General features: G+C 48.8%; 1 protein-coding gene across 3 annotated transcripts in view; it reads left to right on the forward strand.

The window, feature by feature from the left end:
- Positions 1-14228, forward strand: part of LOC111835910 (protein NDRG3-like) — a 43550-nt gene that overhangs the window by 25778 nt on the left and 3544 nt on the right. For all 3 annotated transcript variants that reach the window (XM_023796677.2, XM_023796678.2, XM_023796679.2), the window contains 12 exons: positions 2398-2503; positions 3242-3362; positions 3502-3564; positions 5001-5061; positions 6478-6564; positions 11010-11066; positions 12475-12578; positions 12667-12729; positions 12817-12868; positions 13067-13114; positions 13305-13340; positions 13871-13922. In XM_023796677.2, the coding sequence (XP_023652445.2) occupies positions 2398-2503; positions 3242-3362; positions 3502-3564; positions 5001-5061; positions 6478-6564; positions 11010-11066; positions 12475-12578; positions 12667-12729; positions 12817-12868; positions 13067-13114; positions 13305-13340; positions 13871-13922 (850 nt within the window). The remainder of the gene's footprint in view (positions 1-2397; positions 2504-3241; positions 3363-3501; positions 3565-5000; positions 5062-6477; positions 6565-11009; positions 11067-12474; positions 12579-12666; positions 12730-12816; positions 12869-13066; positions 13115-13304; positions 13341-13870; positions 13923-14228) is intronic.

The following is a 14228-nucleotide window of genomic DNA, read 5'->3' on the forward strand; positions in this document are numbered from 1 at the left end:
TCTGTGGGGGTCCTCCCTTTGTCAGGTGCTCGGAGGATCAGAATCCAGAGGGACACACACGATGCCCCCCCCCCCCCCGCCCTTCCTGTTACAGCCCCCGCCTGCACTGATTGGTGCATATCTGCCAGCTGTGTGTGCCCATCCACACCGGTGTTCTGGAGTGGGGTGCTGTGTTCAGACCCCGCCCGCTGCGCTTGGGGTCCGGCCCGCTCACTCGATTTGGGACGCAACACACACCCTGCCCCCCCCCCCCCCGGATGCCCTGCTCCTCGCTCCATCCCACCCTGGAAGCGCTGGGGCTTGCCCGCTTTGTCCTTGAATCTCCCGAGAAGCAGCGGCACGGAAAGATTTCAGGAGAATAGTGGCTCGCCTTACCGGCCGTGTCTGCGTCTCTCATGGACGGCGCCTCCATTTTCCATACACTGCGTTTTTCTCAGTGTGTGCGTGACTGTGAGTGTGTCTTCCTTCCTGCCGCTGTGTGGCGTCTACGTGTCTACAAAGGGAGCGCCACCTCTAGGGCGAGAACACTATGCCCCTTCCTGCACCCCCCCGCCCCACCATCATCCATTTGTCTGTCCATTTGTTGCCCCCGCGATGCTGTAAAAGTCCGTGAGGCACATTTGACCTTGTGGCGAATCAGGTGATTGGTGCATCACATAGGCATGGCAGCTAAGGGGCGTTCAGGAGGGGCCGGCGGGCGCGGGCCCACCCTCTCAGTGGCCACTCCCTGACCGAGAATGCTGGATAACAGCCATCTCGCAGTTCCTTGGCTCCTCGTTTGTGGCCCATTATGTTTACGGCCCATTTAGTTTTTGTGTATTTAGTTATTTATCGATTGATTTGCTGTTAGGCACTGCGGGGTTTTATTTTTTCCTGGTAGTAGGAAGTTGGCCGACCTCTTTAACTCAGCATTCAGCAGTCATGCTTTCTGTTGGGGGGGCGGGGGGGGCTCTCTGCTGGTCAGCTGACCCCTCACTGTCGATGGGGGGTTTTTTTGCTTGGGTTGCGGGGGCCTCTGGAGTTTTTTGTGTGTTTCTTGGAAGGATTTGATTTAATAACACAGCCTCAAGTTTCATTAGACTAAGTTAATGAATTAGATTAACTTAACATTTCTGTTACCTGTGACCAGTTCTGTTATTGGAAAATGATCCCAGTACAAATTAGTATTTAGAGGTAGTTGATACAGGAGGGGGAGTGTGGAGGCGTCATACCTCAGGGTTGTGGGTTCGATTCCCACCCCTGCCTATGTGTGTATGTGCCCGTTGAGGGTGTCCTGTGCCCTGTGCTGCTTGGGACTGACTCCAGGTTACACTGGATGAAGAATGTGGGTGGATTTAGTGATGGGTTGTGCAGGTGGTGTTTCGCAGTATGAATGCTGCTTCCGGAAGATTAATCATACCTCTTTCTCCATAGTATTTCTCGCTTGTGGAACAATGAAGTCTTTCTGTGTGTCTGTGGTAATAATAGCTCCCTAGCTGATCAGACTCTGCATCGGGCTGCTGCTTGTTCACCCTCCTGTAGGTCCGCAGGTCACTGCCCCTGGGGGTTGGCTGGGTTGGGTCAGTGAGCCACGCCCTCATTCAGGCCCAGCACTCAGAACTTTAATGTACATTAACTAGAGCATGAAATGGCTTCTGTTTGCACATCCTTCCTGACTGTTAAATTTATAATGGCATCAGATTTATAATGCCAGTGTGAGAGCCTCGATGATCTGTGTTTATCAGCAGTCACATGTTGCTATTGACGTATCACTGCAGTGCATTACTGAGGTGCGTTACTGCGGTGAGCCTGATGCTTGTATGTCACTCCAGTGTGTTACTGCAGTGAGCCTGATGCTGGTGTGTCACTGCGGTGCGTTATTGCAGTGATCCTGACACCGGTGTGTCACTGAAGTGTGTTACTGCAGTGAGCCTGATGCCAGTGTGTCGCTGAGGTGCATTACTATAGTGAGCCTGATGCCGGTGTGTCACTGCAGTGCGTTATTGCAGTGATCCTGACACTGGTGTGTCACTGAAGTGTGTTACTGCAGTGAGCCTGATGCCAGTGTGTAGCCGAGGTACATTTCTGTGGTGAGCTTGACACCAGTGTATTACTGCAGTACGTTACTGCGGTGAGCCTAAAGCCAGTGTGTCGGCAATGCACGTTACTGCGGTGAGCCTGATACCATTGTGTCACTGAGGTGTGTTATTGCATTTCGTATACAGCATTGGGTCACTGGGTCAAGCCAGCAGAAATAGCATCTAGCTCGAGCGTTTGGGTTGTGCCTGTAATCACAGTTTATTCACTTGAGAGGGTGTATTAAGAGCCACACACACACGATGGGGGACAAGCTGGATCTGTCTAGGTGTGACTCGCTCCCTCACACACTTACATTCTTTTGTTTCTGATTGGCTGCAGGAGCATGATATCGAGACACCCCATGGGGTCCTGCATGTGACCATGAGGGGTGTCCCTCGGAGCAACAGGCCGGTCATCCTGACCTACCACGACATTGGGCTGAACCGTAAGCAGACCGCCGCTCTTGGACCGACCACAGGTCACACAGCTTTGAGATCAGGCAGGGTGGCTGCACCTTGCAGCTTGTGGGGCTCAGGTTGCTTCTGGTGGTGTAGATGGGTGTAAGCATTTCACGTAAACACCATGATGTCAGAGCAGCGTAAGAGACAACTCTGTGCTACTGTGGCCTGCGTGTGTGTGTGCAGTGTTGGCAGGCAGGTTTGGGTTACCGCCATGTTAGCGCGCGTGTGTGTGTGTGTGCGTGTTCATTAGCCCGTGGCCGGGACGGCAGCATGTCTTTTTCTCAGCACCTGATTCCATCGGGAGCAGAGACTGATCAGCCTCATTACCAGCTTCTCTTCACGTTTAGTTTTTCTGGAAGGTGAGGGAGATGCTGCAGGGTTCAGCGGCTCAGTCTCCTGAGCGACGTACTGAGCTTGCACTTGAATGCTTAACCGAATGCGATTAGATCAGTGTTTCCCAAATCGGTCGTCATGGATTCCGTCTGTCCCTGTTTTTGCTCCCTCCAAACACTCTACCAGACAGCCCACATTTTTGCTCCCTCCCAACTCCCGAGCAAAAACGTGGACTGTTTGCGGGTCCAGATCGGGAAACACTTGACTAGATTGAAAAGGTCTGGATTCTGGATGTCAAACATCTAACCCGGGTACCTGAAATGTGACTGGGGGTGGTTGGAGGTTTGCCCGTCTGCTGTGCTCACATCTCCCTCTGCTGGCATCGACAGACAAGTCCTGCTTCAACACACTCTTCAACTTCGAGGACATGCAGGAGATTACGCAGCACTTCGCCGTGGTCCATGTGGATGCCCCCGGCCAGCAGGAGGGTGCCCCCCCTTTTCCTACTGGGTATAAGCCTCCTATATGCATGTAGACACACCTAGATACCTAGACACCCCCGGCTCCAAGACTGCCCCACTTATCTTGCTGGCTTTAGTTTGTCTTGGGATGCTCATCCTGCTGTCTGTCTGTGCGTGTGTCTGTGCAGGTACCAATACCCGACCATGGACCAGCTGGCAGAGATGTTGCCCTCGGTGCTGACTCATCTGAAGTAAGTGAGCTCCAGATCCCTGCCCTACACAAGGTCCTTGTACTCCTGCGTTCAGAGACCCACGGAGCACCCGTCTGCTCCAGGGAGTCGCCCACGGCGGTCATGTCCCCATGCTGCCTGCCATTGAGGTGCACTGCCTGGCAGCCACCTGTGAGTTTTACTCTCCACTGGTCATGGTGCCCAGCAATCCTCAGACGTGCTGCCGGTCTGTGTCAGGAGGGGGCGCTGTGCTGGGTCTGGCTCATGTCCACACCCTGCGACGGGTCACACGTCTGCTGCCTCCTGTGAGCTTTATCCCCTTCCTCATGCTGTGCGTCCAGTTCCCGGATTATGGATAGAGACCGGACACCTTCCAAGCTGTCCATCTGTGACACTAGTTGAGTTGAGGTTTCTTAGACCTTCTGTGGACCGGGTTTTCTTCCAGAACATTCTCTTTTTACCTCAGACATTCTTCCAGAACATTCTCTTTTTACCTCAGACATTCTTCCAGAAAATTCTTTTTTTTACCTCAGACCTTTAGCCTGAACAGGCCTCTTTTTTATCTCAGATTTTCTTCCAGAACGTTCTCTTTTTTACTTCAGATTTTAGCCTGAACAGGCCTCTTTTTTCCCCCTCAGACTATTAGCCTGAACAGGCCTCTTTTTTACCTCAGACTTTCTTCCAGAACATTCTCTCTTTTTAGCGTGGGCTCTTTTCTTGAAGGCCCATTGTTTAAGGCAGGCCTCCTGTGGCAGGTTTCCTTCCGGAACACGCCGTCTTTCTAAGACAGCCTCATGGGGGGACGGGTGGGACACATCCCACCCAATATTCAAAACAGTGCTGTTTCTCCCACCCACTATATTCTGGGATTTTGCTTTTAAAACTATGAATAAATTCTCAGGAGAATTTGGTTCTCATGTAACCTACTGATCGAGTGGAAAGCTTTTAGCCTAAGATTGGAGTTTCATAAGCATAAACAAATGTGTACAGTCAGTATTGAAATGGAGGGGTAGGTATACTCTGAGGTCATGCAGGATAATATGACGGGTTTGGCTCGAGTTCAAGTTGCAATTTATGTCTAAAGTACATTTCACTCAACCACAGTTGTATCAAAAGTGCTGTACAATCAAAATATTAAACACACAAACACTAAAAACACGAAGCCGAAACACGAACACGAAAGCCAAGGAATAAAAATGAGCTTTTAAACTTGGAAAGTGTTGGTGCCCCACGAATATGCAGGGGTAGCTCGTTCTACAGCTGCAGACTGCAATCAGCCATCGTCTAATGGCTCTGTCCCTGTCCCCCCGACGATGCCCTCGGACAGCATGGTCGCGCAGTCTGCGGGGGGCCTCCCCTTCGGCTCCCTGTGTACGCTGTGCGGAGTGTGTGTCCCCCCTTGGCTGGCGGAGGTCTGTGCTTCACGTCTGCTCACTCCGCTCCCTTTCCTGACGCAGGGTGAGCAGCGTGATCGGCATCGGTGTGGGAGCCGGGGCCTACATCCTGACCAGATTCGCGGTGAGTCTCAGCTTAATAATAATAATAATAATAATAATAATAATAATAATTCTGAGTAGATTATCTGTTCACTAAGAGGATTTTGCAACTAAATTAACTCCCTCCACACTTCTGGAAACTCCAGTCACTGGTGTCTGTGATCCTTGTGTGCTTCAGCCCCTACACACATGCATGTGTGAGCGAACATGCTGTCACACACACACACACACACACACACGCCCTGGAGAGATGGGGGGGGGGGTTCTCCCATGGGGTCCAGCCTCATTGTTTCTGTATCTGGTGCCCAAAATAACTTCCTATTGCCTCTTTCTTTGCTGGCGTGCTTCACACATGACTCGCATATACACATACGATGCACATTATATGTGGATGGGTGAATGGACAGACAGATTGACGGAGACAGAGACACAGACAGCAGGCAGGCAGACACAGAGAAAGGGAGTCAGAGACACAGGCAGGTTGACAGGGAGAGAGGGAGACAGACACAGGCAAGGCAGGCTGACAGACAGGGAGAGAGGGAGACAGACACAGGCAGGCAGGCTGACAGACAGGGAGAGAGGGAGACAGACACAGGCAGGCAGGCTGACAGACAGGGAGAGAGGGAGACAGACACAGGCAGGCAGGCTGACAGACAGGGAGAGAGGGAGACAGACACAGGCAGGCAGGCTGACAGACAGGGAGAGAGGGAGACAGACACAGGCAGGCAGGCTGACAGACAGGGAGAGAGGGAGACAGACACAGGCAGGCAGGCTGACAGACAGGGAGAGAGGGAGACAGACACAGGCAGGCAGGTTGACAGGGAGAGAGGGAGACAGACACAGGCAAGGCAGGCTGACAGACAGGGAGAGAGGGAGACAGACACAGGCAGGCAGGCTGACAGACAGGGAGAGAGGGAGACAGACACAGGCAGGCAGGCTGACAGACAGGGAGAGAGGGAGACAGACACAGGCAGGCAGGCTGACAGACAGGGAGAGAGGGAGACAGACACAGGCAGGCAGGCTGACAGACAGGGAGAGAGGGAGACAGACACAGGCAAGGCAGGCTGACAGACAGGGAGAGAGGGAGACAGACACAGGCAGGCAGGCTGACAGACAGGGAGAGAGGGAGACAGACACAGGCAGGCAGGCTGACAGACAGGGAGAGAGGGAGACAGACACAGGCAGGCAGGCTGACAGACAGGGAGAGAGGGAGACAGACACAGGCAGGCAGGCTGACAGACAGGGAGAGAGGGAGACAGACACAGGCAAGGCAGGCTGACAGACAGGGAGAGAGGGAGACAGACACAGGCAGGCAGGCTGACAGACAGGGACTGCTGTGCACTGGAGGAGCAAATTAGTGAAGTTTCAGGTTGCGGGCTTTCAGTATTCCTCCTGTCCCAGGATGGGCGGCTCACTCAGTTGCTGTTTGTGTGCACAGCTGAACCAGCCCAACCTTGTTGAAGGCTTGGTTCTGATCAACGTGGATCCATGTGCTGAGGGCTGGATTGACTGGGCCGCCTCCAAGGTAAGTCTGTGACTGTCTTGCCAGCTGTCTTGATCAGACCCAACGAGGCCGTTTAATCATTCGCCATGCTATTTTATCCACATACCTGTGAAAAGCTGAGTAGTCTTTCTAAATTTGTTCAGGTTTAGAGTAGAGGTCGACCGATATGGGTTTTTCAATAGCCGATGCCGATATTTTGGAGTCAGGGTCAGCCGATGGCCGATATATGCTGCCAAATTTTTTTGGCCGATAATTGGACGTTTTCTCCTCTATATGCATGGTAAAATATCACACTAATAATAACAAACAATACATAAAATTAGCATTCATTGAATACTGACTTGAGTAAATTTAAATATAACCTTAACAAAAACACAATACAACCTGTAAACAATAACAAACTTATAAACAATAAAAATGGCAGCATCAGAATCTCTTTTAGTGCACAATATAGCAGCAAACTCATTTCTGATTAGATTTTTGTTCAGCCATCAGACAGCAATCACTAAAACAGAAGAAAAAATGCAAGGTTAGCATTTTTATTATAGTGCCTTCATCTTCAATTCATTCTACAATTCCAGTATTCCATGCACATTAAAACAATTACATTCTAATACATTTTGAAAGAAAAAAACACTAGTAACTAAGTGCATCATGGTATGATGAATAGTGTACAAGGCCCAAAACCTTTCACTAACATGTTGTTTATGTTGTTAGCAGACAGATAGCTTACAAGCCAAACTCACAATCAGAATCTAGCGATCGCAGAAAATAAAATAACTTTGTTGTATTACACAGCCTTGTATGCAAGGACAACATGAGCCCCTAGTGATTGTGACGTTGTCGACGGGTAAGCCCGTATAAAGGATAGACATGTTTAATGAGGAAACTAACTGCGCAAAGTCGTGCACTTTTTGTCTAGACGTCTGACAAATTGTTCGAATCTCTGCTCTCAAATGCAAACAAGTTGCACAGAAGGACCATTGTCAGCATCAGTTCAGGTGAATGGTAAACCACGCTTTCGAACAGTTATCTCCACCATGCATTGTTCTTGGCAGCTCTGTGTCTCCGAGGATGGTGCTGTCTGTGATTGGGGCAGAGTAACCCAACTCTCACACACGCTGCAGTATTTGAGAGCTGCCTGCTCCGCCCCACACACTCACAGAGTGAAACTCTCCAACACAAGAAAAAAAACAGAACTGATAACATTGGGCTGATATGATAATAATTAAAATGTTAACAAAATAATTTTTAACTATTAAAAAAACGTGTGAGCCCAACAAGCGCGCAAAACTAACTCTGCCAGAATCAATGATCCTTAATGTTACCTGTAAGCTACAGTTGGTTGAAGGCTCATTATCATTACACCAGTTCCCGACAGCGTAATTCGCGTTCTGTTTCAAAAGCGCTCGCGTTTTCTTTTAAAGCATTTCATAGCAAACCAGTTAAATAAACAGGTCATTGAAAGATCAGAATTTAAGTCTTACCATTTTCTCCCAGGACTCTTCCAAAACTTCTGACTGGGGTCTTGCACGAGGCAGCATGGGTCACGTGTTCCACAGCAACAATAACACTGGGCTGCCTGCAGACGTGCCTGTCTGTAAATCTGCATACTACACTCGGATATCGACCGATGCCGATACATAAAAAAAAAATGCCAAATATCGACCCGATGTATCAGTCGACCTCTAGTTTAGAGTAACATTCTAGGATCCCTTCATCATCTTCTGCTTCTTGCTTTGCTTCAATAAGAAGTTCTGGAAGGAGCATAGGGCTGTAGCATGCTGTCTAACTAACCTTCCTGTAGGTTACCAGACAGATGATGTACTGGGTAAAAAAAAACATTTATTGTCATGTGTATCCAGGGTGTAGAAAATTTAAACTATAGAACCAATAAATGCAAAACGATGAGCCATTTATAACAAGCTAATAACCCCAATGTGGTTAAAAACTCGCATGCCAGTGACACATCCATGTTAAAACGTCAAAACATTAAAAATGGGACTGTTCAGAGAAGGCAGGAGGTGTGGGCATCTGGGAAAATCAAAGGAATGCCGTAGAAGTCCAAGCCGGCTGTGACCGGCTCATTCCGAGTGGGAAGCCTGCCTCCCTACCCGGCGACCCGTAATCCGCCCAGCTGGCCCTCTTTATCTCGGGCCAGGTGCCTACAGCAAGCTGCTGCCCAGTCACTGCAGCTCCTCACGCTGTCTTTCTGTGGTGGGAGGAGCTTCCAGAGGCTGCCTGCTCTGCCATCTTACCCCGCCCCGATTCCTTCACTGTTCTCTCCATGCTTGACACACCTTCTCTTGGCGCCATCAAAATGATGGATGGTCTTAGTGTGTCATGCTGTAACCCAGTGGTTCCCAAACTGGGGGGGGCACCCCCCTAAGGGGGCGCAGAGGTATTGCGGAGGGGCGCACCAATGGGATAGCCTCAGGGACATGTGCCACCCTAAAATAATCTATTCACAGACTGGACAATTAAACAAATAAAGCAGCGCAACATTACATTAACTAACAATAAATAAACCACTAACTTACGTGTACTATTAGAGCATTTATTTAATTTATTTAAACTTTATTTTGCCAGGTAAATTAACTGAAAACCAGTTCTCACTGCTTTACGTGATATTCGGGAGAAATAGCAGATAACGATCTGTCTTAAGTCGTCTTGCTCTTGCAAGGTTTTTGCACCATGTGACATAGTGACGCGTAACAACGTTTTGCAGCGCTGGAAAAAAGATCTAACCATATCATGAAAAACAAGGTTTAAAATTTTCTACATGAAGTGCAGGGAGACTGTCAATTAATGGGTATGATTTAGTGTTGTTTTGTGCTATGGTACAGGCCGAAACCTGCGGTTATCATTTTAAAACAAAATGCGGTAATCGTAAAACTTTAATTTGTGTACGCCAATGAATATTAACAGGAATGTTAAATCTGCATTTGCATAATTTCAAACTTGGACTTTTATTTTTAATTGATTGCTCTTTTTTCTCCCACAGTGGTGAAATTGCACCATTTGTATTTTGTAATTGCATTTGTTTCGCTCAATTAGAAAAGGGAGTTGTATTTCAAATAGAGTTTGAATCTGAACCTGTGTAGTTTGAATGGGGGGGCTCAATAATGTTCCTATCTAGAAAAGGGGGACCCTGCAGAGAAAGTTTGGGAACCACTGCTGTAACCCAACCCAACGTGATGTAAAGCAGTGTAATGCACAATAACGTGCCATAAAGCAGAGTAACATGATGTAAAGCAGTGTATTGTAGAGTGACAAAGTGTAACACAGAGTGATATGGTTTAATGCAGTCTAATGCTGTGTATCACTGCATTAAACCACGTTACTCTGTCTAATGCTATGTAACACAGAGTAATGTGGTGTAATGCAGTCTAATGCTGTGTATCACAGAGTAACGTGGTTTAATGCAGTCTAATGCTGTGTATCACAGAGTAACGTGGTGTAATGCAGTCTAATGCTGTGTATCACAGAGTAACGTGGTTTAATGCAGTCTAATGCTGTGTATCACAGAGTAACGTGGTTTAATGCAGTCTAATGCTGTGTATCACAGAGTAACGTGGTGTAATGCAGTCTAATGCTGTGTATCACAGAGTAACGTGGTTTAATGCAGTCTAATGCTGTGTATCACAGAGTAACGTGGTGTAATGCAGTCTAATGCTGTGTATCACAGAGTAACGTGGTTTAATGCAGTCTAATGCTATGTAACACAGAGTAATGTGGTGTAATGCGGAGTAACGTGGTGTAATGCAGTCTAACTCAGTGAAACACGGAGTGATGTGATGTAATGCAGTCTAATGCAGTATGACATTGATCAACATGGTGTAACGCATAATAATCTGGTTCAATGCTGTGTAATACAGAGTAATGTGGTGTAATGCCATGTAATGGATTGTAACACAGTGATGTGGTGTAATGCAGTCTAACACTAACGCAAACTAATGTGGTGGAATGTAGTCCGTGTAGTCTAATACAGTGTAACGCAAAGTGATGTGTCGTAATGCAGTGTAACGCAGCGCAATGCAGAGAGATGTGGTGTAATGCAGTTCAATGCAATGTAATGCAGACTCGTGGTGTAATGCAGTCTAAAGCAGGTTAGCATAATGTAATACAGTGTATCACAGAGTAATGTAGTGGAATGCCACCTAACACTCTGGAACACTAAGTGACGTGTTGTAATGAAGCCTAACGTAGTGTAATGTAGACTAGCATGGCGTAATACAGTGTGACTTGGAGTAACGTGGTGGAATGCAGTGTAACGCGGTGGAATGCAGTGTAAGTTCATGGCCCGCTCGAGTCACAGGGCCCCTGCAGCTGGTATTTCCAGTGTGGGCATCGGCTGCCTGCAGCTGGTACACTGGTAACTGCGGAGGTAGCGGGTGGGAAAGGCAGGGAAGTGCCACCAGCAGCTCAAAGCCGCACTGACAGGTCTGTCTGCTCTGTTTCCGCAGCTCACTGGATGGACCAGCAACCTGGTGGACATTGTGATGTCTCATCACTTCAGCACCGTGAGTGTCCATCACTCTGTGTTTGCCAAGCCTTTTTAATCATATAGCCTTTTGATGCAGAACTACCCTAAGTGCAGGTAGAGCTCCCGCGCCCTCATGCTGCTATAGTATATTATGGATGATTTGCGATATTATGCACATGCAATTCTCACATCACAAGGACCGCGAGTGTCAACTGGGTTGAGATCCTGGGTTGACTTTTTCATATTTTCATTTTAACGATAATTCCTTTTCAACATTATCTGGTATACGTTTAAAAACTGGGGGCTGCGCTGGTGGGGGCTGCTTAGGACCAGTCTAACAATGTTTCCGTCAACAGAGGAATGCAGTCACAGTCAGAGAAAACATCACCTCAAGCATGAAAATCTGATTATTTCTCTGTCTAGATTGACATACTGTCCAACAGTATGTAGTTCTTTCAGTCTGAAATTAAGTATGCATTTGCAATCTACTGCATTCACTATTAACGCATGCCTGTATATGCTTAGCATTATCTGATTATAAAACCCAAGTTTTTGTGGCTGAGCTAAGCCCAGGGAACAGGATAATTACTTGAACTTCAGCTGAAGCCCCGCAGTGTAAATCTGATGGTATTTAGATGCTGTTCTGTGAGATTAGTTAATGCCACAGCAACTAATCAATCATTAACTCATGTGATGGTTGCCAAGTCTTTTTATTTAGTACATATTAATCTAGTTGCAGTATTTATGTTGGTATTATTGCCGAAGGACTGTGTGCTTTCTTTAAGGCATTGCTAACCCCATAGAGAGCCTTCTCGTTCTTTGTACATGTTTATTCAATGGTTATTTTGTTGATAAAAAGTGCAGATTTATTAAAAATTGAGGAAAGATAAAAGAAAAATACTACGAAAGGCATTAGCAGCAGCTGGTGTCTTTACTATGAACAGTGTATGAACTGGCAGTGTTCCCTGCTGCTGCCAGCTCCAGTTGTGCACTGTCAGCCACCACCAGCACCCGCCATCAACCGCCAAGGCGTCCTCGCAGTGGGACATCAAGCCGCTGGGGGCTCGCCAGCGCCCCCTGCAGCCTGGCTCCACCTGCGACATTATTACCTCCAGGAGGTTCTGCCAGTTCACATGCCTGCCTGCTCTGGTCGCTCTTCAGCCTGTGTGTTAGGTGGCCCCCTGCTGGTGGGCTTCTTATTGCAGGAATAATGTGACTCCTGCCAGTGACTCCTGCCAGTGAGTCATTCATCCGTGGTCACATTTGGCTGCAGAGAGTCTTTATGCCACCCGGCTTTTCTTCCTCGCATTATTCGTCCATGTGAGTTTCTGCTCAGCCCATGTGAATGGCTCTGTGAGGGACAACCTTTGACCTAATCTGTGAATGGAAGAGGTCATGTTTGGCGAACTGGTACCGGTATGACCTGGTTTTTCTACCCCCCCAAGGATGAGCTAACACAGAACCAGGAGCTGATCCAGACCTACCGTCTGCACATCTCACAGGACATCAACCAGGACAACCTGAGCCTCTTCTGTACCTCCTACAACAGGTAGGGCAGGCAGCCCGTGAGCCTTCAGCCTGAAAGTGTGAGCGCTTACAGTGGCGCCCCCTTGACAAGCTCTTCTCCCATTCACAAGCCGTCGGGATCTGGAGATCGAGAGGCCCATTCCCGGCCTCAACGAGAACGTCACCACCCTGACGTAAGTGACGCCCGGATGCTCACGAGCGCCCCTGGCTGCCGTCCTCAGCCCCACTCCTCACGCCGCCCCTCTCTGCTGCCCTTGTAGGTGTCCCGCCCTGCTGGTGGTTGGTGACAGTTCCCCAGCCGTGGAGGCAGTGGTATGTTTCACCGTGACGTCCAGTAAATACAAGGAACTGAAGAATTTGCGTAAATCCAGAGTATTTCTGTATAGTGCCTTTAACCAAGCAGTTTGAGGTGTCGTTGATAAATGCCAGTATGGCCGCTCTGCCCTTTGCAATGCCATCCTGTTCATTTGCCGAGTCTCTAATCGTCATGCCCTCATTTCCTGTGTGCAGGTTGAGTGTAACTCTAGGTTAAACCCAACAAAAACTACCTTGTTAAAGGTGAGTGGACTTTGTGACTTTGTTTCATGGTGTTGGTGGTAATGTGTGGGGCGTTCCGGTGTGCGTGTGAACCTTCAGGTTTTGTGGGCTCAGCTCTGCACGCGGTTCGCTGACGGGACGGTGACCCTGTCCCTCTCAGCTCTGTTGGAGTAAGGCCATGTCTCATGTGCTCTGTCCATCTCTCCTGCAGATGGCCGACTGTGGGGGCCTGCCTCAGGTTGTCCAGGTGAGTGTGCGTTACACGCGGTCTCCTCGTACCACTGTCCCACGCGGTCTTCTCGTACCGCTGTCCCATTCCCTCTGCTGGTACTGTCATGTCATCCATGGCATACCATGGGCTCACCTTATAAGCTTGTTTATAGCTAACTGAAGTAGTTGCATGGCTCTGCTGGATGGTATGTACCCGGTATAGTCCTAAAAGGCTTTTCAGTGTGGGGTCCACTGCGAGGCCCGTTGTCATGGACACGGATTAGCAGCACCTCGTGGTGATGGTGGGGGGAGGGGGGTCAAAGGCAGTTCTAATCGGGGCCTTTAATGAGATGGAGCAGTGGGGGACACCTGCTCACCCCCAGTCTACAGCCCCCCGACCCACCACCACCCTATTCATTAGTGACTATCTTTGCTTTTCTAACCTTTTCTATTATCTACTGTACTGTTAGTGTATGAGGCAATCCGGGCTGGAGACTCAAGCACATGACCTCCTGGTCACAGGGCCAGTTCTCAAGCACCAGGGTGTAACCCATCTCTCTCTTTCAGCCTGGCAAGCTCACCGAAGCCTTCAAGTACTTTGTCCAGGGGATGGGCTACAGTAAGTATCCGCCCCACTTCCCTCCGTCTGGCCGTGACGCACCATCCTTCTGGATGCTTCTCCAGATTGGTGCTCTTTGTTTTCCGTAATGTTGTTTGCTTCGTCTGAACAGTCTAACATGATGGTTGATTTTCCTGTTTTTTCCTTTGTCGAAGTGTCCCGTCTTCTGTGCCTTGTTTAAAGCCCCCACCCCCAATGCTGAGGTATAAATGAAACCCCTCCCCTCCAAACGCGGCAGCCCAGCCCTTTGAGGTCTGTGTTGGGATGTAAAGCCTCTTTCTGAATCGTGTGCGGGCTTCAGCCCCT

The sequence above is a fragment of the Paramormyrops kingsleyae genome, chromosome 8 (assembly GCF_048594095.1).
Source record: "Paramormyrops kingsleyae isolate MSU_618 chromosome 8, PKINGS_0.4, whole genome shotgun sequence".
NCBI classification, from domain to species: domain Eukaryota; kingdom Metazoa; phylum Chordata; class Actinopteri; order Osteoglossiformes; family Mormyridae; genus Paramormyrops; species Paramormyrops kingsleyae.